Raw genomic sequence first — 25944 nt, 5'->3', positions numbered from 1 at the left:
AAAGACCCTGTCAGAGCCAGAGTACTAAACCCTAGAATAGAGAAGAAGTACAAGGCGGCACCCACAGACCCTGCATACATCAAGGGCCCTGCTCCTCTAGATTCCCTAGTTGTCTCCACAGCTAGAAAGAGGGCTAACTCCCAATCCTCAGGAGATGCCCCACCACCAGACAAGGAATCTAAACTTCTGGACGCGTCTGGTAAACGCACCGCCTACCAGGCTGCAAACATGTGGCGCATTGCAAATACACAAGCACTGCTTGCGCGATATGATAGAGCACACTATGATGAATTAGAGGCTCTTATGCAGCACCTTCCAGAGAAATACAAACGCCAAGCTCATGACCTGATACAGGAGGGCAAACTAATCACAAACACCTCCATTAAGTGTGCCCTCGATGCAGCAGACACTGCTTCTAGAGCCATAAACACCAGTGTCCTGCTTCGACGCCATGCCTGGCTCAGGATATCAGGGTTCAAGCCTGAGGTCCAGACATCAATACTTAATCACACCTTTGACCAGCAAACACTCTTTGGCCCAAAGGTAGACGAAGCGCTCGAAAAAATGAAGAAAGATACAGACACAGCGAAGTCTATGGGAGCGCTCCAGACCCAAGCCTCTAAGCGTTCCTTTCGACGCTCGTCCTTTCGTGGCACAGGTAGAGGCTCCTCCACCGATAATGCCTCTACCTCCTACAAATCCCCTCCTCAAAATACCTTTTCAAAGGGCAACCAAAGAGGTGGTTACAGAGGCAACAACAATAAGGGCAGGGGCAAAACCAACAATACCCGTTCTGCCACCCCACCCGCACAATGACTCCCCTTCGCTCCCCCCAGACCATTCCACTCCGGTCGGGGGCAGACTACAAGATTTTATCCACGTATGGGAGTCCATAACATCGGACAAATGGGTGACCCAAATCATTCGGTCAGGGTACTGCCTCGAGCTAACATCTACCCCACCCAATATCCCACCAAGGCACCGTCCAATGTCCCAAGAGCATTCCACACTGCTCAAACAAGAGGTACTCTCGCTCCTCCAGAAACACGCCATAGAGCAGGTACCCGACAATCAACGAAATCTAGGGGTCTACTCCCTATATTTCTTAATCCCAAAGAAAGACGAGACCCTCAGACCCATTCTGGATCTCCGGCCTCTAAATGCCTACATACATTCAGACCACTTTCACATGGTCACCTTACAACAAGTCCTCCCACTCCTCTGCCAGGGAGACTTTCTCACAACACTGGATCTGAAAGACGCGTACTTTCACATTCCAATACACCCCTCTCACAGAAAATACCTCAGGTTCGTGGTGGACGGGCAACATTACCAATTCAAGGTTCTCCCCTTCGGGGTCACCACTGCACCACGGGTGTTTACCAAATGCCTAGCAGTAGTAGCAGCACACCTCAGACGTCAACATGTTCACGTCTTCCCTTACTTAGACGACTGGCTCATAAAAGCCGCGTCCTACCACCAATGCGTGCAACATACAAACAGCACCATCCAACTGCTTCATCAGCTAGGCTTCACGGTGAACTACCAAAAGTCCCACCTCATACCATCTCACACAAAGCAATATCTCGGGGCCACCATAGACACCTCAAAAGGTATTGCCTATCCAAACTCAGCCAGAATCACAAGCATTCTAGCCTTACGCAAAATATTCCTTCCTCAACACTCTCTACCAGCAAGAGTGTTTATGAAGCTCATAGGGATGATGGCGTCTTGCATCTTCATAGTGCCCCATGCAAGACTCCACATGCGTCCACTTCAGGAGTGCCTAGCACAACAGTGGAACCAGGCCCAGGGTCAGCTGACGGATCTGGTGTTGGTGGACGGCCGCACACATCACTCTCTGCAGTGGTGGAACACCACAAACCTTTCCAAGGGACGGCCGTTCCTGGACCCGGTTCCCCAAGTGACTCTAACAGCGGACGCATCGCTCTCCGGCTGGGGAGCGCACCTCTTACACCTCACAATGCAAGGTCTATGGACGCCACAGCAAAAAACGCTCCACATCAACCATCTGGAGCTTTTGGCGATCTTTCTAGCCCTAAAATCTTTCCAAAAGCAGATTTCAGGCAAAGCAGTCCTCATTCGCACAGACAACATGACTGCGATGTATTATATACAGAAACAGGGGGGGACACACTCTCCCCAGCTCTCCCGCTTAGCCCAGAGCATATGGAGATGGGCAATTCCCCAAAACATTTTTCTCCTGGCACAACATGTTCCAGGCGTACAAAACACCATAGCAGATCTGCTCAGCAGACAGACTCAACAACTACACGAATGGGAACTGCATCCACAAGTTCTTCACCCATTCTTCCGACAGTGGGGGCATCCTCAAATAGACCTCTTCGCCACCCACGAAAACAAAAAATGCCCAAGCTTCGCCGCCAGATACCCACACCCATTGTCCAAGGGCAATGCGATATGGATGAACTGGTCAGGCAGATTTGCATACGCCTTTCCACCTCTCCCACTAATTCCATTAGTGGTCAGGAAACTACAACAGCACTCCCTCACACTCATTCTGGTAGCTCCGACGTGGGCCAGACAGCCGTGGTACACCACGCTACTACAACTATCAGTGGTACCACATCAAAAACTGCACCTTTCCCCATGCCTCCTAACCCAGAACCATGGAGAAATCAGGCACCCGGACCCAGCTCAGCTCAACCTGGCGATCTGGCTCCTGAAATCTTAGAATTCGGGTACCTTAACCTTCCCCCTGATTGCATGAACATCATCATGGAAGCCAGACGTCCTACCACTAGAGCATGCTATGCCGCAAAGTGGAAAAGATTTGTAATGTACTGCCGTAACAATACAATCAACCCTCTAGATGCATCCATACAACACATCATATGCTATCTGCTCCATCTTCACAGGTGTAACCTGGCGTATTCATCCATACACCTACACCTAGCAGCGATCGCTGCCTATCTACAAAACAGACAGCATTTGTCACTCTTCAGAGTGCCCGCTATTAAAGCCTTCATGGAAGGCCTCAAACGAGTAATTCCTCCCAGGGCACCACCCTCCCCTGTATGGAATCTAAATTTGGTCCTTACACGACTAATGGGTCCGCCCTTCGAACCAATGCACAAATGTGAGCTACAATTTCTCACCTGGAAAACAGCTTTCCTTGTAGCTATCACTTCCCTTAGAAGGGTTGGTGAAATACAAGCGTTCACCATACAGGAACCTTACATACAAATGCATCACAGCAAGGTCATACTTCGAACTAATCCGAAGTTCCTGCCCAAAGTCATTACCCCCTTCCACCTCAATCAATCAGTGGAATTACCTGTCTTCTTTTCGCAACCCCAATCTGTTGCGGAAAGGGCCTTACACACACTAGATGTGAAAAGAGCGTTGCTATATTACATACAAAGAACGCAACCCTTCAGGAAGACCAAACAGTTGTTCGTCTCCTTTTCTCCACCACATAAAGGCAACCCCATCTCAAAATCAGGGATAGCTAGGTGGATTGTAAAATGCATACAAATTTGCTATCAGAAGGCAAAGAGAACATTATCTGTTCCCCCTAAAGCCCACTCTACAAGAAAGTTAGGGGCTTCTATGGCTTTTCTAGGGAATATACCCTTAGATGACATATGCAAGGCAGCCACATGGTCTACACCGCACACATTCACAAAACACTACTGTGTAGATGTGCATTCCCAGCAGCAAGCTAGGGTGGGCCAGGCTGTACTAAAAACACTCTTTCAAACAGCTGCAACGGATACCGGTGGTCGCCGCTAAGGTTGGGTACTGCTATATAATCTATGCTAAGTGTACAATCTGCAGCTCATATGCCTCGAACGGAATATGCTACTTACCAGTATGCATCTGTTCTTGGCATGTAGAGCTGCAGAGTTGTACACGCCCACCCGCCTCCCCGGCTACCTGTATCCGTTCCAGTCCATCTTATTTAGATACAACACACATGGGTTTCTCACTGTTATTACTACGCTCCACCATTTCCCTGTTGGCGAAAAACAATCTGAGGATGGAGCCGAAGCCCATGCGCAGTACGGACCGAAGGAGGAGTCACCAAACTCGTGACTTCCAAAGACGGTCCAAGAAGAAAAACAAACTGCAAACATCCGGGCCCAACACCAGATGGCGACCTATGCTAAGTGTACAACTCTGCAGCTCTACATGCCAAGAACAGATGCATACTGGTAAGTAGCATATTCCTTGCTGTGTATTCATATCTCTAGTTAGGAGATATACCAAAGTAGTAAGCGATTGGTGTTGTTATAAACATTGCTTATTATGCTAACACTGGTGTGGTTCTTTCCTGTGTGAATGTCACTGCCTGACTTATGTGGTAGATGCACTTGCTTTACATGCTCCTAGATAAGCCTTAGCTGCTCTCCACAGCTACCCCTTGAGAGCTTTGGTTATCAGGGACCACTTCCACTATCACACAGGGTGCATCACCAATATGTGTGCACCATATACTGAGCCAGCCTCCTACATCTGTTGCATCACTTCTTTAGTTAACAGCCACTGTTCAATCCCAAGTTGTAGGGAAGTATTGCTTTCGGACTCCTTCAGAAGGATAAACCTGCAGAAAGTTGTATCAGTTAGAAGAGAAAAATTACATAACTGAAGTAACAGTATTAGTGTAGTCAATGCATCATTTTTATGCAAATGTGTCACCACCCAAACTCCTCCCCAAGCGAGTTAGTATCATGATACTAGTAAGATTCCAAGGTATGCTAACATGTGCTGTCATTGCTGCCTCCGATGCTCTTGAGGTTCACCCCTGCCCACCTTGATGAGCCACTGATAAGGTGCAAGATTTGACGCCAGTGTGCTAGTTGATGCCCAGTATACTCGGATCACATCTGCTGGTCGTAATCACGGCTTATGCCACTGGCTATCTATTACTGAGTGGAATTTTCTAGGCCATTCTGGCACCTGAGGGAATATTCATAATGTAAGTAATGTGTAAAAGATGTAGCCATCAGAAATATGGTTCCCGGAGCAAAGTAGCTTTTTTGTTAAAAACATTATTCTTTGATAACTGTAGAGTTCAGCTCTAAACTAAGTCATAGCTTAAAAATGGGAGCAAAAGGAATTGTGTTGAAGAATTGTGTTACTTTGTGGCTCAGCATTTTACTCCTCTCTACAGCGTCCTCAATTTGTTGAGCTAAAGAGTGTGATGGAACAGATCCCAGATATTCAGCTGGATGCCTTGGAGCAATTTGATGCAAAGATTCTGATTCCCACCCCTGCTGGAAAACCTATGGACAAAAGGAAGAGGGAGCAGTTCAAGCGCCTCATTGCTGGCTGCATCGGAGTAAGACTCACATAAACCTATTTCTTTCCACTGATTACATTCAAATGATGCCTAAAAAAATCAATGTTGAAGTGCTAATTATACTCTTCTAATGAATACCGCTTTCCAACAGTTGCCTCATGTTTGATTCTTCCTAAAGTATTACACTTTTTCTGGCATTTATTTTTTCTAAAAATACTTCTCAGCTGGTGCTATGTGCCTCTGTTGTATGTCTCTACCTGCAAATCTACTTTCATCTTCCATTGATGATGTTGCAGGCCCATAGAGATTCTGTCTGCAGCATTCACCTCAGTTAAATCAATTTTTTCCACTTGTCACAGTTGAGTGGATCCATTTTTTTAATACTTTTTGTGGGCTTTTTTTCTTCAAGAAGCTTATGTATTCTGCTTTGGAGCATTTCTGCCAGGCCTGACAGGCTTTTTCTTCACAATGTCCCAGTGTCTAAGGGACATGTCTCCTCAAACAACAAAAGGGTTCACATCTTGTGAGGATTGCCACAAGCAGATGTCGGTGACTGACCCACATGTCTATGGTATCTTTTTTTTTTTTTTTTTTTTTTTTTAAACAGTTTATTGCAATCTCAAGAATATACAAGTATGGGCCTACAACCTTCCGGCCGGCCGCTAGAATGACAGGAGCATATGACATACGTTCAAAAACACTTGGCCTTGCAGAGAAGCAGAATCAGGAGGTATCAACGTTGTGGGCCACATCACTCTGACCCCACAATACGGTTTCATTTTATACAAACAACACGAAAAATCACACCCGCAAGGCAACCCGCAATCGAAAGTAACAGCACGTGCTCCCCGAATGGGGGACCCCAGCCATCCACAGGAGTCTAAAGAGGGGAAGGGGAACAGATCGAGGACTGGGGGAACTCTGTGCCCGGGGCTGGGGAAAGGAGTCAACTAAGGGGACGGGGTTGGTGAGGCAGCAGGCAGCAGTGGTGGCGCGCAGATACCCCCGCGGTAGGCGTTCCAGGGGCCCCATACTTTCACCCATGCCCCAGGCTTACCCCTCGCCACATACACCACCTTTTCTCGGAACATGCACCAATCCATGTGTTCTTTCCAGGCCGACACCGCCGGGGGCCTCTGGGATCCCCACAGTTGAGCAATGTCACGCTTAGCAATCATATATCCCAGAGTCACCCATCGCGTCTGCGGAACCGAGTAGTCAGTTGGTTCCCACACATTCAGCAGGCATCTCCTCGCTTCAGGCAGCAACGCGACATGCGTAACCACTCGCAGGACCTCATGCACACCACGCCAGAATCGCTCCACCTTCGGGCATTCCCACAAAATATGCAAAAAAGTAGCCAAATCACCACACCCACGCTTACACAACCCATCCTCAGCATAGCCCATACGCAGAAGCCTTGGCCCCGTCATGTAAACCCGGTGGAGTATCTTAAGCTGGACGAAGCGAAGGCGAGCCGGTATGGCCACCTCCTTCGGAGAGGCCACCGCGGAAATCCAGTCCTCGTCGTCCAACTCCAGCCCATCGGCAACCCAAGCCTCGCGGAGGCCAGTCAGCAAGCCCGATCGGTCATTAATCAATTTTTTGTAAATAAGGGAGATCGTGCTGTCCGGAACGTGGCCGTCCAGCACCCTATCCTCCAGGGGGGAAGACTCCGGGATGGAGGCGACGTCTGGGAAGACGGAGCCCAGTGCGTGACGGACCTGCAAGTACCGAAAGTATTCACTGCCCTGCAGCTGAAACTCCGTCTGCAGCGTCTCGAATGTTTTAAATCCCCCCCTCGTCCAGAGATCCCCCACTTTACTGATGCCTATCGTGTCCCACCTCTCGAAGCCCTTCGAGGTCCACAGGGAGCCCAATCTCTCAGACGCGTACAACGGTGATGCCCGGGTCAAACGGTCCTTCCACCCCATAGCTGCGTTAGCCGCGTGCCATACTCGCACCATGACACGCGTAGGTCCCGTTAGGCGGGGGCCGGGCGCGCCAGAGTAGAGCGCTCGATTATAGTCGCCACCAGGCAGGAGCATCTTGTCCATTTCAAATGCCGGGTTTAAGGCGGGCCCGTAAAGGCCATGGTTAATTGCAGCTAGCTGGGAGGCCCAGTAATACCGTTTAATATCCGGGAGGGCAATCCCCCCGTCGTACCATGGGAGCGTCAACTTCGCCAGGGCAATACGCGGCCTCCCGTCCCAGAACAGGCGGCGCTGTAGACTCTCCACCTCACGGAAGTAGCGCGCTGGGACTAAATCCATAGTGTTCTGGAGAGCGTACAGGAAGCGTGGCAACGACATCATCTTAAACAATGCCGCCCGGCCGAGCGGCGAAAGCGGCAGGCGCCGCCAACGCGCGACGTCCTCCTTCAAGCGCTGGAGGGGGGGAAGCAAATTCCGCTCGTAGCGGGCCTCCGGGTCCAGAGTAATATAAACACCCAGGTACCGAAACCCCTGAGAGGCAATCTGGATCGGACAGCCCCGCGGGAGGACGGGAGCCTCCCCGGAAAGCACATACACACATGATTTAGCCCAGTTGATGACAAGGCCTGAGTTGCGGCCGAATGAGCGCAAAACATCAACCAGGACAATCAGTGATTTACGCGGGGAGGCTAGGTACAAAAGGATATCGTCAGCGTATAGGGACACGCGGTCCTCATACTCGGGGGTCCAACGGAGACCACGGATGGAAGGGTGCCACCGCAGCCACTCCGCCAGGGGTTCCAAGGCCAGCGCGAACAGGAGCGGCGACAAGGGGCAGCCCTGTCACGTGCCCCGTCCCAGCTCGAATGGGACCGATACTCTTCCATTCACCACCACCTGCGCCAAAGGGCCCGAATACAACAATTTGACCCAGCTGATGAACCCCGGGCCAAATCCAAACTTCGCCAGCATCGCCCAAATGTATGGCCACTCGAGCGTGTCAAACGCCATGGTGGCGTCTAAGGACGCCAATACGGCCGGCTCCCGCACAAACTGGACACGCGCGAGCACCCCGTGTAAGCGCCGCAGATTGAGGGCCGTGTTGCGATGGGGAATAAAGCCGGACTGGTCTTGGTGGACCAGATCGCCCACCACGCCGACCAGCCGGTTGGCTAGCACCTTGGCGAGGATTTTGGGCTCCGCATTCAAGAGCGAGATGGGCCGATAGGATGTAACCCGGTCCCGGGGTCTCCCTTCCTTGTGGATCACCACGATTGTAGCCAGACGCTGGTCCGGCGGGAGGGAGCCCAGCGAGTGGGCCGCCAGGAACATCGCGCGGAGATGGAGTGCCAGTACATCCGGTCGCAGCTTATACAACTCGATAGGGATGCCGTTCGGGCCCATGGCCTTGCCGGATGCGACCGAGCGTATGGCGAGGGCAATTTCGTCGGAGGTGGGAGCGGCATCTAACGACACCCTGTCCTCCACCGAAAGGGAAGGCAGCGCGATATCCCTAAGCAGGGCATGGGAATCCTCCTCCGAGCAGGGAGAAACCGGGGAATACACATCGCGGAAATAATCCGCGAAACAAGAGACAATGTCTTCTGGCTCGGTGACACGCACACCATCCATCCTCTCAATCAGCGGGACCACACGACTCGCTCTCTCCTTCTTATCCAACCACGCAAGCAGTTTACCAGCCTTATCACCCACATCATACAGTCGCCCCTGTTGCTCTCTACTGAGGCCCCTGGCCGCCTCCGTGACGAGGGCCCTGTAGGCCGCCTGCTTAAGTTGTAGGACATGTAGTGCAGCATCCGTCACCCCACCCTCTAGATCACCCTCCAATTCAGCAATTTCGGCCTCCACCCGGGTCACCTCCTCCTGCTCGCGCCTCCGGGCATGGGAGATAAAGGAGAGGGCCTCCCCTCTAAGAACTGTCTTGAAGGCTTCCCACAGGGAGATAGCCGAAGGGACGGACCCCACATTCTCATCGAAATACCGCTGCAAGGATTTAATCAAATCCGCGCGAATGGTGGGGTCGCGCAGGTACCAGGCGTTGATTGGAGCTACCCTGCCCTCCCCCCTCGGGAAGACATCAAAGTGCAACAGGAGCGGGGAGTGATCTGAAATACCCCGCGCCAAATGGCGTACCTCTCCTACCCTCCCCACATAGGCCGCAGGGACAAGGACATAATCAAGCCGAGAGAGGCTACCATGGGCACCCGAGTGGAAAGTGTACTGCAGCTGCGTGGGATGTTTTAAGCGCCAGCAGTCCACCAATCCCAGTGTATCTAGAAAGCCGGACAGCCACGCCTGCGCCCGGGGGAGGTCCCTAGGGGGGTGGCGATCCACGGTCCCAGAAACCACCGCATTGAAGTCCCCCCCCCCCCCCCAACCACCAGAAGCCCCCCCGGAAGGTCAAGAAGGAGGCGCCCCAGGTCTGCAAAAGTGGTAGACTGTAACCCCGGTGGGACGTACACTGATACAAAGACAACTACTTTGCCCTCCATTCTCCCCACTAAGACAGTGTAGCGTCCCCTCTCATCATGGCGCACCTAGTCTATTTCCAACGGGAGCGAGTTCTTCACCATGATGCCCACCCCCCGTGAGCCCGACGTGAAGCCCGAGTGGGCCACCAAACGATAGCCACGCCGATTCATGGCACAAAAGGAATTACCAATAAGGTGTGTCTCCTGCAGAAAGACCACATCTGGCGAAGTTCGTTTCAGATACTGCAGGACCACACCTCGCTTGATCCTATCCCCCAGTCCATTAACGTTCCAAGACAATAAAGTCAGGTCCCTACCCCCCATCACGTACAGAAGCCATCATTCGTCCCCCTGAGAGCACCTTAAAAACACCAATACAATAAAGGGTTTGCCTTGCGGTAAAAACAAACAACACCCCACCCCAACCCACCCATCCCAACAAAACTCCCCCCTCCCTGCACCCCTGCATGAGCCCAAACAGCCCCCCCAAAGTGCAGTGTGCCTGTCGCCCCATAAATGATTAAACTAACTAGTCCCCCAGAGGAGGAGGGAGAGCCCCCAGGAGACCCCGTACTACCTCCACAGGAGGGGAACTTACACGAACAGTCAAAAGTGACGATAATGTTGTCCAGAGCGAGGCCTACTATTAGTCCCTCAGTCCTGATCCGGCGAGCCCTCCCCTCCAACCGCGCCCCCCCCCCCCCCCCACCCCCCCGGCCCCGATCCCCGGGCAAAGAGTCCAACCAGTCCCCGGCCGCTTCGGGACGATCAAAAAAGTGCGTGCGGCCATCCACCTCCACCCGCAACTTAGCTGGAAAAAGCATCGCATACTTGAGGTTCAGGTCCCGTAGACGACGTTTAACTCCGAGAAAGCTCAGTCTCTGCTTCTGGACCGTTGGGGTGAAATCAGGATAGAAGTTTACGTCCATATTGTCGAGTCTCACCGGTCCTTGTAGCCGAGAAGTCTGCAGGATAGCGTCTCTGTCCCGAAAGTTGAAAATCCGGGCAATGAGAGGCCTCGGAGGGGCTCCGGCCTTAGGTCTTCCTCCGGGAACCCTGTGGGCACGTTCCACCGCAAAGAATTTACTCAGCCCCCGGGGCTGGAGATGGGTGAGAATCAGGTCCTCCACAAACAGGTCCGCCGCCGCCTCCTCACGTCCCTCCGGCACCCCGACAATGCGGACATTGTTCCTCCGGGCCCGACCCTCGGAATCTTCCAGTCGACGATCCATCAGGGCGCTCGCCTGGCCAAGCCGGCGCACCTCCTTTTGGAGGGCCGCTACGTCCGTTGTGAGGCCCGAGGTGGTGTGGGCCAAAGAATCGACCCGGTCATTGGTCTTGGATAGATCGGCCCTCACCAGGCCAACATCCACGTGGACCGAGTCAATCTTCTGCGCCAGTGTGTCAAAGCGCTGGTCCACCGAGGCCTTCATCTCGGCGATGGCGCCCATGACATCTCGCAGGGTCAGATCCGCGGGCAGAGCAGGAGCATCAGTCGGGCCCTCAGGGGACCTACGCGGCACCTCAGGAGATGCCTTCTGGAGGGTGTAGCGGTCCATGTTGTTGGACTGATGGGCTGCGCCACGGCGGGTCGATTTCACCTTTGCCCGGTCGCCATCTTGCTTTGTGGACATGGTTTCAGTCCCCAAATCGTGCCAATCACCTCGGAAAAGGCCGACAAACCAGTTCACGGGCTCCGGGGGGGGGGCAACCACAGGTCCGCAGGACGGATCACAGCCGGCGGGCCGGCAGGGCACCCCAACGAGGCCACACCACCGCACACCGCCCCGCAACCCAACCTCGCCTACGCAGCAAGGAGGGTGCAAAAGCGAAAGTGAAAGTGCGGGGTACGCGAGTCGCCCGGCCCTGCCCGCCGCTGTTGATCACTTTGTCTCCGGATCGCCCCACAACTCCAATCCGGGGGGCCGGCGTGGAGAAGGCCGCAAACCTCACTCGGTGCTCCCGCCGGTGTCCGAGGTCCAATTTGGAAGCGGAAAACGGGTGTCACCTCAGCTCGGGCTCACCAACACAGTCCCCTCATCTAGGACAGGATATTGTCAGGATTTATGTAGGAGGTCACGGAGGTCCTCGGGAGCCTCGCACCTACGCGGCCATCTTGGTTGCGCGCTAGGCTCCTCCTCCCATGTCTGTGGTATCTGATACAGACATCTAGACGCACATTCCTTAACTTGTGAATTTTCCCCAGGCGTCGGACTGGATCCGGAAATTTTTCTTACCAGTTCCTCTGCGTGCCGGGAGGGGGGAGGCGGCACCGCATGGCTCTGTATGACGTCTCTGGATATGACGTCGACGTCTCTGGATATGACGTCAACGGAGTCACATAAGTCCCCTCCGGCGTGCTGACATCAGTTTCTTTCTTTTCAGTGCTGCACGCGGATCCGAAGTAGTGTATCTCTAGCCGTTTTTGGCCTGCTATGCTAAGATTTCGTGTCTGAGACAGTCTGCTAAATTCCTTATGCCCTCTGGGTTTAAGTCTAATGGGTCCTGTGCTCGCCAAATATTGGGTACGGACCCACATTCTATCTGTATGTGGTGCTTGGATGAGCACCACGGAGCCAGCGAGTTTGACGCCTGCCAGCAGTTGAAGCCGGAGGCTCTGCGGGAACGGCACATGAAACTTCTGACGGCACGGTTGTCGGGGAGCGCTACCTCCTCGCTGTGATAGTCATCCTCCCGATCCAAGGATTGTTCCCGTGAGAGTCACTCTTCTCCCAGTGGTCGAGAGCAGTAGTCCCAGTCTCCGACTACCTCTCATGGTAAGCGGCGTCATAAGACATCAAAGTCCCGGGCCTCTGTGGTTCCTTTTACTCACTGGGTAGATCATGGCACTCATACTTGCGCTCCGGCATCCCCCTGTGCCTCCCGCCCTTTCCTGGAGCTGGAGCGACCTGGAATCAGATGGAAGAGTACTATAAGGCTTTCCATCTTGTCTTTGTGCCCTCATTTCCCTCTGGAGCGTCTGCAGGCCCCAAGGAGGTCGTAGGTGCAGTGACTGCGTTATCGCTGACTGGATTGCCGTCGGTGCCAGTTCCAGTCTTGGACATAGATGTTGGTACACGGTCATTTGGGACCCCCACTAGTGAAGTCAGTCGACTCCAATGTGATGTCTGTTGCCCCACTGGTGACTATTGCCACAGCACCGTAAGATTCGGAGCCGGAGTCAGTGCATAACGCCACAGTTTGCCTAGTGGGGTCGGATTCGCCTCAGCACCTTGCATCGGAGCCGATGTCGACTGATGTTTTTCCCCTTTTCCAGGCGGATGTCAGTACGGGGTCGGGTCAGCACCGTCAGACGCCAGTTATGGAGCAGTTTTCAATGCCAATGGTTTCTGTGAGGGTTTCACAAGACCAATTGGGGAAAGAATGTGAGGCGATACCCCCCTTAAAGCAGCCAATGCTTGTGACCCCTCCTATATTGGGCAGCTGGATTGCTGAGCTAGGTGAAGCCGGTGGGCTCGACTCATCCCCTGCTTCATCTCTTTTATCACATCCGGGCCTTGCCTCGGAAGCCAGTTGTTCTTTGGCAGAAGTTTTGAGAAGTGTGGTATTACTTCTCACTCTGCCTACTATGGAGAAGGCTACGGCCCTCTCATGGAGGTCCTTCACCCTGGCCAGTCGGGAGTTGAACCAGTACTCCCCTTTTTGTGAGGCATTGTTTGATATTTTATTGGGGGCATGGGCAAAACCTGAGTCAGGTGTATCAGTGGACTGTGCTATTGCTCACAAATACCACCCTGCCCCAGGGGATCCGGCTTGCCTTATACTGCAGCTGACCCACCACAGCTTCGTGGTCCAGGCCATTAGGGCATCCCCTGCGATTGAGGACCTTCCCCTCTCCTGGATAAGGAGGCCAGGAGGTAGGATTTGTGCATAAAAAGCTTTCCTTTCTAGTTCAGCATTACACACCACCAACCTGTTTTGCATCCTCCGACGTTTTCTCCCTGACACAAGGACAAGGAATGAGTTGACCCAATTGAACTTCGATGGTCGCCAGGCGAGTTAACTGCCCATCAGGCGTGGAATGGACTCCACTGATTTGATTGGTCGAGCCATGGCACCGGCTGTGACATTGCAACGGCACACGTGGCTTTGGGTGTCTGGATCTTCAGACGCTACCCAGACAGCCTTGCTTGACATGTCATTTGATGGGGTTTATCTTTTTGGAGTCCAAGCAGATGCGGCCATACGTAGATTTTGGGCTGGCCGAGGAGAGCCAGACCCGTAGCTTGCCCACCTCCTGGATTTTTCCTTGTTATTGCAACGCCACATATGCATTTTGTGGGGTCGGTCGCCAGATCAGGGTCTGCCCTTGTCTATGGTCTTTCCTGGAGTCCCTGTAGAGGGTGTTACTCCACTGGCCGGTGGGGTTCTTGGAATGCAACTGTTATGTTAATCCCTTATCAAGCGATTCCCTGTGGCATTAAGTGATGTTTGATTTTGGATTCAGGCTTATTGCCCCTTTTTCTGTCCCTGGGCTGTGGCTCAGGACTTATCATGCCCCTTATTGTGTTTGGAAACCTTGTTTCCTGGTTCAGTTCCTTCACTCTTGGGAGATTCTATCGCGTGTCAATGATATGCCGTTTTGGCTCCACACTCTCTTTGAGTTGTCTCCTTCTGCCCTTCGATTGTTACAATGGCGATATGTTTTCTTGAGGATTTTTACGCTTTACCTCCGGTCGATCGTTTTTCCCCTGTTGGCTGTTTCCACCTTGTGGATTTCGTCGCGCCAGTGTTGCACGTTCCCACCTCTCCTAGCTGCAGGACGAATAGGCGAGTTTCATGGAACCTTGTTGTCCAAAGCTTGGGTTTCGGGAGTACTGCCTTGTGGTCATGTGCCTTTGGTGTGATTGGCCCCTCCCATGCAAGGGTTCGAGTCCCACCACCGGTGGCATAGTGTCTGTCAGGGGGTTGTCTTCCAACCTCGGGTGGTGCAGGCCTACCCAAGCCATGGGTTTAAATTCCTCTGATGTTGGGGAATATCGGGGATGGCCCAGGTATTGACCGTCCCCACTGCAGCCGAGGCTCAGCAGGGTTGGTCTGGTGAGCGTTTGATTGTAGAATGACATAGTTTTTCCTGTTTTCGTTCCGCTCCACCCCATGGCTATTCTGTGACCTACTTCATTTCCTCAGTCGTTGCATGACCTGTTTGTGCCTCTTGGCCGTTGTGAGATGTGCTCTCCTTGCCTCACGTCTTTTGAGCGATTCTTGCATGAACATATGTTATATATGTATTTTGTATTCCATGGTTGCCCGTCCGATGGGGATTGCTCCCTCATCAGTCTGGTGAGAGCCTTTTTTCTAGATATTCCGTTTGGTGATTGGGACTACACCGTTATACCTTGTTGTCTAGGACTATTTATTGGTACACTCTATTAGACAAGAGCATTCTTTCATGTTTTCCCCTTGGTAAATCTGTGCCGGTGGAGATTCTTCTAGCAGGCAATGTTGTCTTGTGCTCTGGGCTATTAAAAAAAAAAAAAAAGTTTTTAAACCGATTTATTGTGACAAGTCATGTACAGTGCAGTGATCCTTGAGTCAAGAAGCATCTGCCATATTAAGCATTACCTGTTATTGTCATTGACAATTGATTTATACATTCTTATTATCATAGTCAGTGTAAACATAACTTAAACGAGATGGAATTCCCTCAGGGAATCCCACAAAGTGAAAGTTGTTACTCCTGGCCCCCCCCCCCCCCCGCCTCCGCGTCTTCCACCCGCGAGGCCAGACCCCTGGTGATAGTCTCCAGGGACGCCACTTTATTCTGCAAGGTAGCGACCGAGTCCTCCACATCCGACACTCTGGTCTCGGCTTCAGTAATGCGCTCCACAGCGTCACGAAGATCCTGTCTTAGGAGCATGACATCAGAACCCACCTCTCCAATCTTTGCTTCCAATGCGGCCCTGGACTGTGTGATGGCCGCCATGAGTCCGGAATGCCTCTCTGTGCACCGTCCTGGTCGGCAGTCGTGGCCATAGCTCCGGCATAGCGGTTCAGTGTGCTCTGCTTAGCAGATCCCCCAGCAGGTTTATCTTTAGTCATGATGCAGTCCTGGTGCCTACCTTTCAAAATGGCGATTACGTAGCCCCCAGACGGGCCTCCTGCACAGACCACCCTTACACTGCCTGCGGCGTGTAGATCTTCTCCCTCGCGGTCCTTGGCTGTCGACGTCTTGCTCTGCCGTGGCCCTTTGATTAAGCAGGACTTGGACAGAGACCTCCTGCCCGCAAGCCGCACCCAGCGCTAACCCGGCCGCCTCGGCGGACAGTCGAACCTCCCTCCCCAGTGGGTGTCCCCTTGACCTCTCAACCGCTGCCGCCAGACGTTCAAGAAGGGATATCTTGACCCCCGCACCGGGTTCCACGATGTGTGTGAGGCCTAGGCCCGGCTCCCCACAGGGTAGAGATCAACAGCACAAGTAGGAACCAAGAGTCACGAGCCTGATCCCACACCACAAAGGCATTGTTCTGGGACCACAGTTGTCCGTGCAGGACCAGTTATTACGGCATCGGGCTTAAAGTTTCCCCGGGGACTAACTTCCACCAGAGGCCCCGTGCGTGGCACCACACCCCAGTGCCTTCAATTGGGCTCCTCCCCGGCAGTCAGGGATAGTCTGATTTAAGTACAGTTATTATTGCACAGCTCAGCACTGGGCCCAAGCCACTGCGCTACTGTGCAGCAGATGGACCACAGAGTATCACCACTAGGCGTCCAGAGAGAGCTTATGGTACCCAGCACCCTCCGCGCCAGTCCCCACTCTGCAGGCCCCAGTACCAGTGCTGCCAGAAAAACAGGGCCGCGTGAACCGGCCAACGGACCTCCACTCTGGCCTCCACGTAGCTTAAGCGATCCTGTCCCAGGCCGTAGGATCATCAGAAGGACCCACACCGGCACCCAGCGAGCCCTCTGAACACCCCCACCCCACGGCCCGATCCGACCGCCGGATGCACTGTAGGAGGGAAATGGGCAACACACTCACCGGGTCTTCACTGGGCACCACCCAGCCACGCAAATATTGCTGCCTCCGCGACTCGCCCTCCGGGCTGTCCGCAAGGAACCAATTCCGCTCTCTGCCACCCCGCTAGCACTTGGAGCACTTCGGCACCACCGCGCCAGTCATCCGCTGCTCCCGCTGCCGCCCAGGAAGCTCCACCTGAATTCCACGCTCTAGACCTCCTGGCCACACACCACTGCAGCTGCTGCGATCTCCCCTGTTCTGGCTCGTCTCTGGGTCGGAAACACTGCCACGCAATTCTCAACAGCTACGGGAGACTTGGGGAAGCAAATTTGTCCGACGAGACAGGATAATTACAGGGTTTTGGATATGGCCTTAGCGGAGCTTGCCTAATGCGCGTCCACCATGCTGGATCGCTAGGCCACGCCCGCCCGCCCCCCAGCCCCCCCCCCCCCCATCCCAGTTTATTATGTTTTTGGTGGGTTCTTCCCCCTGTCCCCTTTTCAATTCCCTCCTTGTTCTCTTCTATGGTTGGTACGCGGGGCGTTGCCGATGTCCCTCGAGCGTTGCCGTATATTTCAGACTGTGGTGTGCATTACCTGAATAGATTCAATAAGTTTAAACATGGTAATAGTGGTCCCTAATGGGAAACTTATCGATCCTCATATATTGGGTAGTTGTTTTCAATCAAGTCATGTGTGAACAAAATCCATAAGCATATTGTATTTACAGAGGTGCTATCACAGTTCAGACACCCTACAACAGAAGGTGACAGTTGTACATTAGAAATCTAATGTACGTCCAATATATATATTCAGTAGAACCTCGTTCAGCACCCTCATAGACAAGTAAACATAACCATCAAAGTCATGGATATATTAGACATGCATATAGTTATTAGAGATATCACTCTTTGCACAATAATTCAGAAGTCATTAATCTCTCTTCTCGAGAACGAAGAAAAGACGAGTCCATTTGTTACTTCAATTCATTTTCCACTGTTGGTTTATTCTTTATATTGGTACTTCCAGCATCAGCCAACACGTGTTCTGTCTTTTATATCCTTTTTCAAGGCAGTTCTATATTTGGGATCTAGACGTTCTTGTCAATCTGTTTCCACCGCCACAACGTCATGAGTCACGCCCGGACAGGTATTACTAGACCAAAAATGTGTAAATAGTTAGATAGGTCGGTCCTATATTTCAGTTATAAGTCCATGGTCCAGTCCGTATTGTGGTTCCGTAACAATACACCGTTGTCATTTGAAAGAAGTGCAATCCTAAAGCAATTTTAGGATTTTGTTAAAATCACGATATTAAGGAGTGTCACAAACATAGTGAGAAAGTCCCTAATAAGCTTCCTCGCCGAGAGTAACCACAAGCGTGACCAAAACGTGAGTCTGTGCACCTATTAATAAATTCAGGGACGTCCTCACTACATTTCCTCCCTGACTGGAAGCAACTCCTGCCCAGTTTCATGCATTTTACGAGGTGATGCATGGCATCTTTGGGCAGCCTGACTCTGCCGGTGTGCCTTCGGGTCCCGCAGACTCGGTTGGGGGGGCCTAGGCCTTCCCCTCCGGCGGCTCTGGCCACGGCGCCACAGGTCCCTCTTGGATCCAGGCCTGGATCTGGATCGGTGCCGGTTGACCTCATTACACCTCCACCGGCGCTGCTTCCTCAGACACCGATGACGCTGGTCATTCCCCTGGCCGGCGTCGACCCAGGCCTCCATCCTGATATGGGCCCGGAGCCGGCTGACGTCGCCCGACGCCTGATCCGGTGCCGAGAGGGGTGTTTGTGCCCCTGTTCACTCCTGGGATCCCTTTTCGGCCTGATTGACACCCAGAGGAGGAGGAGGAGGAGGAGGAGGACTGGGAGGGGTCAGGTGACCCTTTGACAGATCAGCTCGAATCTGAGCAGGACTGGCGAGAGGAACTGGGGGATGCCAGTGGTCTGGACACCTCACCTGACCTTGGCATGCGATCTCCTCCTACCGTGGCTACGGAGGAGGGAGCGTCATACGCAGTAGTGTTGTGTAGGGCGGCCGAGGCCCTGAACCTCGAGCTCCCTACAGTGGCGGTCAGGACTAACCTCCTGACAGAGGTGCTTCAGCCGGCAGCGAGCTCTTCGGAGCCCCTGCTGCCGTTTAATGAGGCCCTTACGGACGTCCTTTTGGGCACCTGGTCCAAGCCCAACACAGGGGCTCCCGTGGATAGGATTATTGCCCAACGACACCGCCCGGCTCCAGGCGACCCCACTTTCCTCTCCCAACATCCTACTCCTGAGAGCTTGGTGGTCCAAGCCTTTGCTTCCAAGAGCGCATTCCCTTCTGCCCCGCCGGAAAGGGAATCCAAGAAGCTGGACCATCTTCGGAATAAATTGTTCTCTTCTGCCAGCTTGGGACTGCAGTCGGTGAACACTGCATGTCTTTTGGGCCGATATTCCCACTCTGTGTGGGATACCGTTGCGCAGGTGCTGCCTCAGTGTCCGGAGGAGGCCCAGACAGTGCTCTCCCAGGCTGTTGCCGCCAGGAGGGATGCAGCGCAGTTTACCATCTGTTGTGGGCTGGATGCCACCGACTCTCTAGGCAGGACGATTTCCACATCGGTAGCCCTTCGACGCTACACCTGGCTGAGGTCGACTGGCTTCTCTGGGGATGTCCAGAACACTCTCATGGACATGCCCTTTGATAGCTGTCGCCTTTTCGGTGACAAAGCTGACAACGCTCTTGAGCGTTTCAAGGACTTACAGGCTACGGCCAAGTCATTGGGCCTCTCCACTCGCCCAGCGCAGTCTGCTTTTCGACCCTTTTGTGGCTACGGAAGGGGTGCCCCGCTACGTCCCGCCCAGAGCCACAGGCTGCAGCAAGCTTCCCAATCTTCGCGTGCCAGGGGATGCGGAAACCACCGCCGTGATTCAGGGGGCCAGTGGGCGGGCAAGTCCACCAACCCCCCTCTGCAGCAGCCTCCAAACCTTCCTAGTCTGACATTTCAGGACCATCAAATGCCAGTGGGTGGCAGAATCCGCCATCACCTTACCCACTGGCGCACCATCACGTCGGACAGGTGGGTTTTGCAGATAGTCTGAAGGGGCTACTCCCTCCAGCCATGCCACCACAATACCAGCGCATGTCGGAGGATAACCTGGCATTTCTCCAACAGGAAGTTTTGGCTCTCTTGCCCAAGGGAGCCATCGAGCGTGTTCCTGCCCCAGCAGTAGGTCGTTGTTGTTCCCACTACTTTCTGGTACCCAAGAAGGCCAAGGGCCTGCGTCCTATCTTGTATCTCAGGAACGTCAACCACTTCCTCCGGAAGGAGAAGTTCAAGATGTTGCCGCTCGCTCAGGTCTTGTCTGCCCTCAGCCCTGGAGACTGGATGGTAGCGTTGGACATGCAGGACGCTTATTTTCACATCGCCGTCCTGCCGGCCCACAGGCGTTACCTGCGGTTCACCATAGGCCACGAGCATTTCCAGTTTACCGTTCTCCCCTTTGGCCTTATCAGCACCCCTTGGGTGTTCACGAAGGTGTTTGCGGTGGTCACAGCTCATCTGCGCAGATCAGGGGTTCCAGTCTTCCCCTATCTCGACGACTGGCTGTTGAAGGCGGGCTCGCCCCAGGCTGTCGTCTCCCACCTCCAGACTACGGCCGGCCGACCTGCATTCGCTGGGGTTCTGCGTCATTGTGCCACCTGATTTCCTCTCCGAAGTTCCTCTTCATCGGAGCAGTTCTGTACACAGCGCGGTTTCAGGTTTATCCTCCCGAACAGCAAGTCTGGGATATTTGGGCTATGATCCTGATCTTTCTGCCTCCTATCCCGAATTTCAGTCCGGATGACCCTGAGGCTGCTGGGCCTCATGGCCTCCTGCATCCTGCTGGTCGATCATGCCAGGTGGCATATGCGGGTTCTGCAGTGGGACCTGAAGTTCCAGTGGGCGCATTATCAGGGGAATCTGTCCGATTACGTCCAGATTTCGGAAGGCACTGCTCGACAGTTGTAGTGGTGGCTCACGAACCAGGATTGGGTCAATGGCAGATCGCTCTCCCTTCCCTAACCAGAGCACACAGTGGTGACAGACGCATCCCTTCTTGGATGTGGTAGCCACATGGGAGAGGCGGAGATCAGAGGCCTCTGGTCTCCAGTGGTGTCAGAGCTCGGCATCAACCTTTTGGAGCTTCGGGCGATTTGTCTTGCACTCAAGGCATTCCTTCCCTCTGTCCGGGGAAGAGTAGTGCAGGTGTTAACGGACAACACCACAGCCATGTAGTACTGCAAGAAACCGGGCTGGGTGGGGTCTTGGACCCTATGTCAGGAGGCCCTCCACCTCTGGACATGGTTGTAACATCAGGGCATATCCCTGTAGGTTGAACACCTGGCAGGTTCCCTGAACGCCAGGGTGGACGAACTCAGCTGCAGGTGCATGGTGGATCACGAATGGCGTCTTCACTTGGAGGTGGTGCAATGTCTCTTTTGACTGTGGGGAGAGCCTTGGTTAGATCTATTCGCCACTGAAGAGAACGGGCAATGTCAGCAATTCTGCGCGTTGAAATTTCCAAGGCGGGACTCGCTAGGTGACGCTTTTCGTTGCGAGTGGAGTTGAGGTCTGTTGTACGCCTTTCTGCCCATACCACTTCTGCCCAGAGTGCTGAAGAAGATCAGGCGGGACTGGGAGCAGTCATCCTTGTGGCTCTGTATTGGGCATGAAGAGTCTGGTATCCCGAGCTGCTCGACATGACCATCGATCCTCCAACCCGTCTGCCTCTTTGGGAGGATATTCTGTTGCAGCAACAGGGGATGGTCCTCCACCTGAACCTGTTCATTTTCCACCTCCTTGCGTGGAGATTGAGCGGCGGCAGTTGACATCTTTTGATCTGCCTCCCCAAGTTTGTGATGTAATCTTGGCAGCCAGGCGTCCCTCCACTAAGACGGTATACACCTGCCGGTGGAACAAGTTTGTGGCATGGTGCACAGCAAAGGCTGTGGATCCCCTTTCTGTCCCTCTTTCTGAGGTTCTCTTGTTTCTTCTTTTTTTAGCCCAGCAGGGCTCTGCTCTGGGCACTATCAAGGGCTATCTTTCGGCCATCTCTGCCTTCCTTCGGCTTCCAGATCAGCCTTCTCTTTTCAAGTCCCCGGTGGTTAATCGTTTCTTGAAAGGCATAACTCATGTCTTTCCTCCTATTCCCCTTCATTATGCCTCAGTGGGACTTGAATCTTGTCTTAACCTATTTAATGTGTGTTCCCTTTGAGCCACTTCACAACTGTCCTTTGAGGCTTCTGACGCTTAAGAGTGTTTTCCTGGTAGCCATCACATCTGCCAGAAGTGTGAGTGAGCTCCGGGCTCTTTCGTCCAAGCCTCCTTTCCTGTCTGTCCATCCGGACAAGGTAGTTCTCAGGACTCGTCTTTCCTTCCTTCCTAAGGTTGTCACTATCTTTCACATCGGGCAGATCATCACTTTGCCCACATTCTTTCCGCCTCCACCGTCTGGACCCAAAATGTGTGCTTTTTTTTCTATCTGGATCGCACAAAACCGTTCCGGGTGGATGACCAACTCTTTGTCGGCTACGTGGGCACCAAGAAAGGTCGGGCCGTACACAAGCGAACCATTTCTCAATGGGTCGTTTTGTGTATTAAAGAATGCAATTTTCTGGCTAAAAAGGAGCCTCCAGTGGGGCTACGCACCCATTCCACCAGGCCAATGGCAGCCCCCACTGCCTTGGGAAGAGGAGTTCCTCTACATGACATCTGTCAGGCAGCTACTTGGGCATCACTGCACACCTTTACCAAACGCTACTGTCTGGACAGCCAAGTCGGGAGAGACGGCTTCTTTAGTTGCCTAGGAATGTTACTATTATAAGACGGCTTCTTTGGCCATTCTGTTGTCCAGCACTTTCTGGTGTGATCTTGGTTCGCAGACCCACCACTGGGCTTGGTATTGCTGAGGTATCTATTCTAAGGTAAGGAATCTAAAACAAACTTGTTTCTTCCAGCTGAACAAGTTACCTTTGGTAACAATATATAAGAAACATTAGTTATAGATTCCTTACCGCCCCATCCATCCTCCCAGTTCTGCGAACTGATTTCTAGGGTTAAGGATATCCTTTTAGGGCCCTAGTTTTGTGCACCAGTGGTCAGTGTCTTGCATGGCTCTGCGTTTCTGGCGTGGAAAGTCGTGTACAGAACTGACAGCGTGCGAGGGCAGCGTCTAAGTAGCTACCGCGACGTCATCCCGGCGTTCACGACACCAACGACGGACTCTGAGCCGACCAACGCCCCCTTCCGACGCGCAGATGTATTGCTGACGGAAAAACTTTCCGGATCCAGTCTGACGCCTGGGGGTAATTCTAAGGTACGGAATCTATAACTAACTAATGTTTCTTACAGATATATCGTTACCGAAGGTAAGTAACTTGTTCTTCTGGCCCATCAGCGACGATACAGCATATACAGGAGTTCAGAGATGGCCTGTTTCGACTATTTGGTTCCATACTATATCCCCCTGGAGCACCTATGAGCCCTAGGGATCAGAGGGGGCCTCCCATTGGATTACCACCTGCAGATCCATCCCAATGTAGTCCATGCCCCTCGACAGTCCCTACTTCAGGACCAGAGCCAAGTCCCACACCATTCATGGTTCCGAGAACTACAACACACCCCAACGTGTTTGACGCTGGAGGGGGGAATCGATAGTAGTTTCGGATTTGGAAGCAAATCCACCATGCTTACATCGAGAGTCACTTACCTCGACCATGCATAATCCTGCTGTCTTACCCAAGATTTCAAAATTGTTTTGCTGATACCCCTTCCCTTTTGAATGTAATAAGGCTCGGAACTCCACCCACCAACCTCCCCCCCCGGGCTACTTATGGGTACCCCTATGGGCTATATTTCTTTTTATCCTTTTCCCTGAGAGGGGGCCTGACCACTCTTCTGGTCACCTCCCCACCCCCCAGAGTCTTTTTACGACCCTACTTCTTACCCACTCATCCATTATCTTTCACAGTTCCATTGGGCTAGACAGCTTAGAGTCCACCAGATGCTGGTGAAACTTCCATGAATGACAACTGGTTAAAACGTGCTCCATAACCAACAGATTGCCCTACAAATGTTTCCAATTAGTTTCTTTTAACCCACCTATCTAGTGCCTTAACAGAGGGCTGCCTTCGTGTGTGTGTGTGTGTAGAATTAATTTACCTCCTCCTCTAGTGTGAGTAGCCTATCTCTACCAACCCCTGGTACTAACTCCCACAGAAGTGTCCCCCAGTGTTGTAGCCCCCATCTTCCTAATTTTGAGAGCTCTCTCATACGAGGCTAGCCACTTGTCAATGTCATTCACTGGAACATACCTAGGGACAAGCCCTATGGGCAACCTTGCACCAGGGGCATCATCAGCACCTCCAGATCTGCTACCACCATCTTCTCTAGGCTCCAAGCCCAGCCTGCCCTCTGTACCTCTAGGGCCAGCCATCTCTCAGCCAGATCTATGGCCCTCTCCTCTAAGTCCAGGGCTGCCGTGCTGTCCTGTGTGGATCTCTGGCTATGTTCAGAGCTAGCCAGACCGTGGGCCCTCTGGGGAGAGTGGGCGGTTCTGCCTGCCCCACTGGCTCTTCTCACCAGGCTGTGATTGTCCTCCACCTTCTCTTCACCCCCTCTACCTTGGGGTAATTCCTTTGGTTTGGAGGTGCCCTCTGAGCCTCCTCTAAGGGCCTTAATTAAAGCCGGTTTCTTTGCTTTAGCTCCCATGATGATTTTCCTCTCTGCACAAAATGCCCTCAGATCATCCCTTTTGTATGAGGGTCGAGCTCCATGTCCCCTTGTCAAAAAGTGGCTCCTGAGCTGTGTAAAAAAATAATAATAATAATAAACTATTTCCTCCTTTACTTGAACATATAAGAAACTTTGCCTAACTTTTCAAACTCTCGTCCACTCCTTGGTTAAAGTTTTTGCAACTTTTTTGAGAATTTAATCTGGAGTTCAACAACGTCCACAGAAAATACTTTTTGAGATCAAGAAATTCTTTTCTAGGTGTTCAACTATGCAGATTCTTAACATCTATATGGTACTGCTATAAACACCGGATCTCACAGAGACTTCTTGCCCCCCAGGCGTCAGGCTGGATCCGGAAGATTTTTCATGAGCAGTACCCCTGCACGCCGGTAAGTGGCGTCGATCGAATCGACGCAGCAGCGACATCTACACCTGAAGTGACATCTGCGTCACCTATATAAGCACCACCTCGTCGCACTGACGTCAGTTCTTTTCTTTCTGCACCAGCCAGCGCTGACCCCTCTGTCAGTTTTGACAGGATTTTTGCGACATTTTATCAACCTTTTTTGAGGTTTTTTTCCTCCTGGTGTGTCGAGGTTATAGAGGAAGACCGGTTTCAAACCCTGTGGTGCCTTTCACCGCGTCATGTTGGTGACTGACCCGCGCCGTGTGTTTTTGCAGCGTCTGGAGCGCGACCACAACTCCAAGTCTTGCTCCGACTGCCAGGCCATGGAGCTGAAAGGTTTGTGAGAGTGGTCCCTGAAGCTGCTAGCGGCCCGGCATGTGATTCAGCGAAAGTCATGGTCTCACTCGAGAGGAAAGTCTCGGGACCATTCAAGGAGTCTGAAATCCTCTTCGTCCCACTCAAAATCGACATGGCATTCAGGTAAGAGCCACAAAAAACACAAAAAGTCGAAGCAGGCTTTGACTTTTCCTCAGCTGTCGGCCGACGTGACAAAGGAACATCGGCATTCAAGGCCTGATTCCTCATAACCTGCGCCTCGGCCGACTCCATGCCTCCCCAGTTTTCCGGGAGCCGGAGTGACCCCAACTCAAATTAAGGAGTTTTATGAGGCCATTTGTCTAATGTTTGATCTGCCCGATCCCTCCGGCGCGCCTTCAGGTCCCATCCCGGCAGCTCCATCCCCAATCTGGTCTTGAATCCAGACCGGCGCCAATCATGCCACTTCGACCTCCCCCAACATCGGCCGACACGGATTCTCCTGGTGCCCACCGGCGATGCCAGCCCCATTGTGATCCCTGAATCCGACACCGAGTCAGAGCTGCGTCTACCGATACCGGCACCGACAGCACCCCTGCATCCTAGGTAGGAGCTTTAGAGCCCTATTACGAAGGGCTAGGCCTCAGGGCGGAATGGGAGGGATCGCTAAACCCTTTAGAATACCAGCCTTATGATCAAGATATGGACTTGTGTGAGAAACCTGGGTGATGCAAGTAGACTGGATAAGTCTCCAGATACCGGAATGCTT

The 25944-nt window shown here is 52.8% G+C and overlaps 1 protein-coding gene across 3 annotated transcripts in view; it reads left to right on the top strand.

Moving 5' to 3' along the window:
• LOC146816485 (exportin-5-like) overlaps positions 1 to 25944 on the top strand; it is an 819517-nt gene that overhangs the window by 774494 nt on the left and 19079 nt on the right. For all 3 annotated transcript variants that reach the window (XM_085610334.1, XM_085610332.1, XM_085610333.1), the window contains exon 31: positions 5159 to 5326. In XM_085610334.1, coding sequence (XP_085466460.1) covers positions 5159 to 5326 — 168 coding nt within the window. The remainder of the gene's footprint in view (positions 1 to 5158; positions 5327 to 25944) is intronic.

This window comes from Triturus cristatus, chromosome 6 (genome assembly GCF_964204655.1).
Source record: "Triturus cristatus chromosome 6, aTriCri1.1, whole genome shotgun sequence".
Taxonomy (NCBI): Eukaryota; Metazoa; Chordata; class Amphibia; order Caudata; family Salamandridae; genus Triturus; species Triturus cristatus.
The sequence above is the reverse complement of the archived record's forward strand: the minus strand, read 5'-3'. Positions and strand labels throughout refer to the sequence as shown.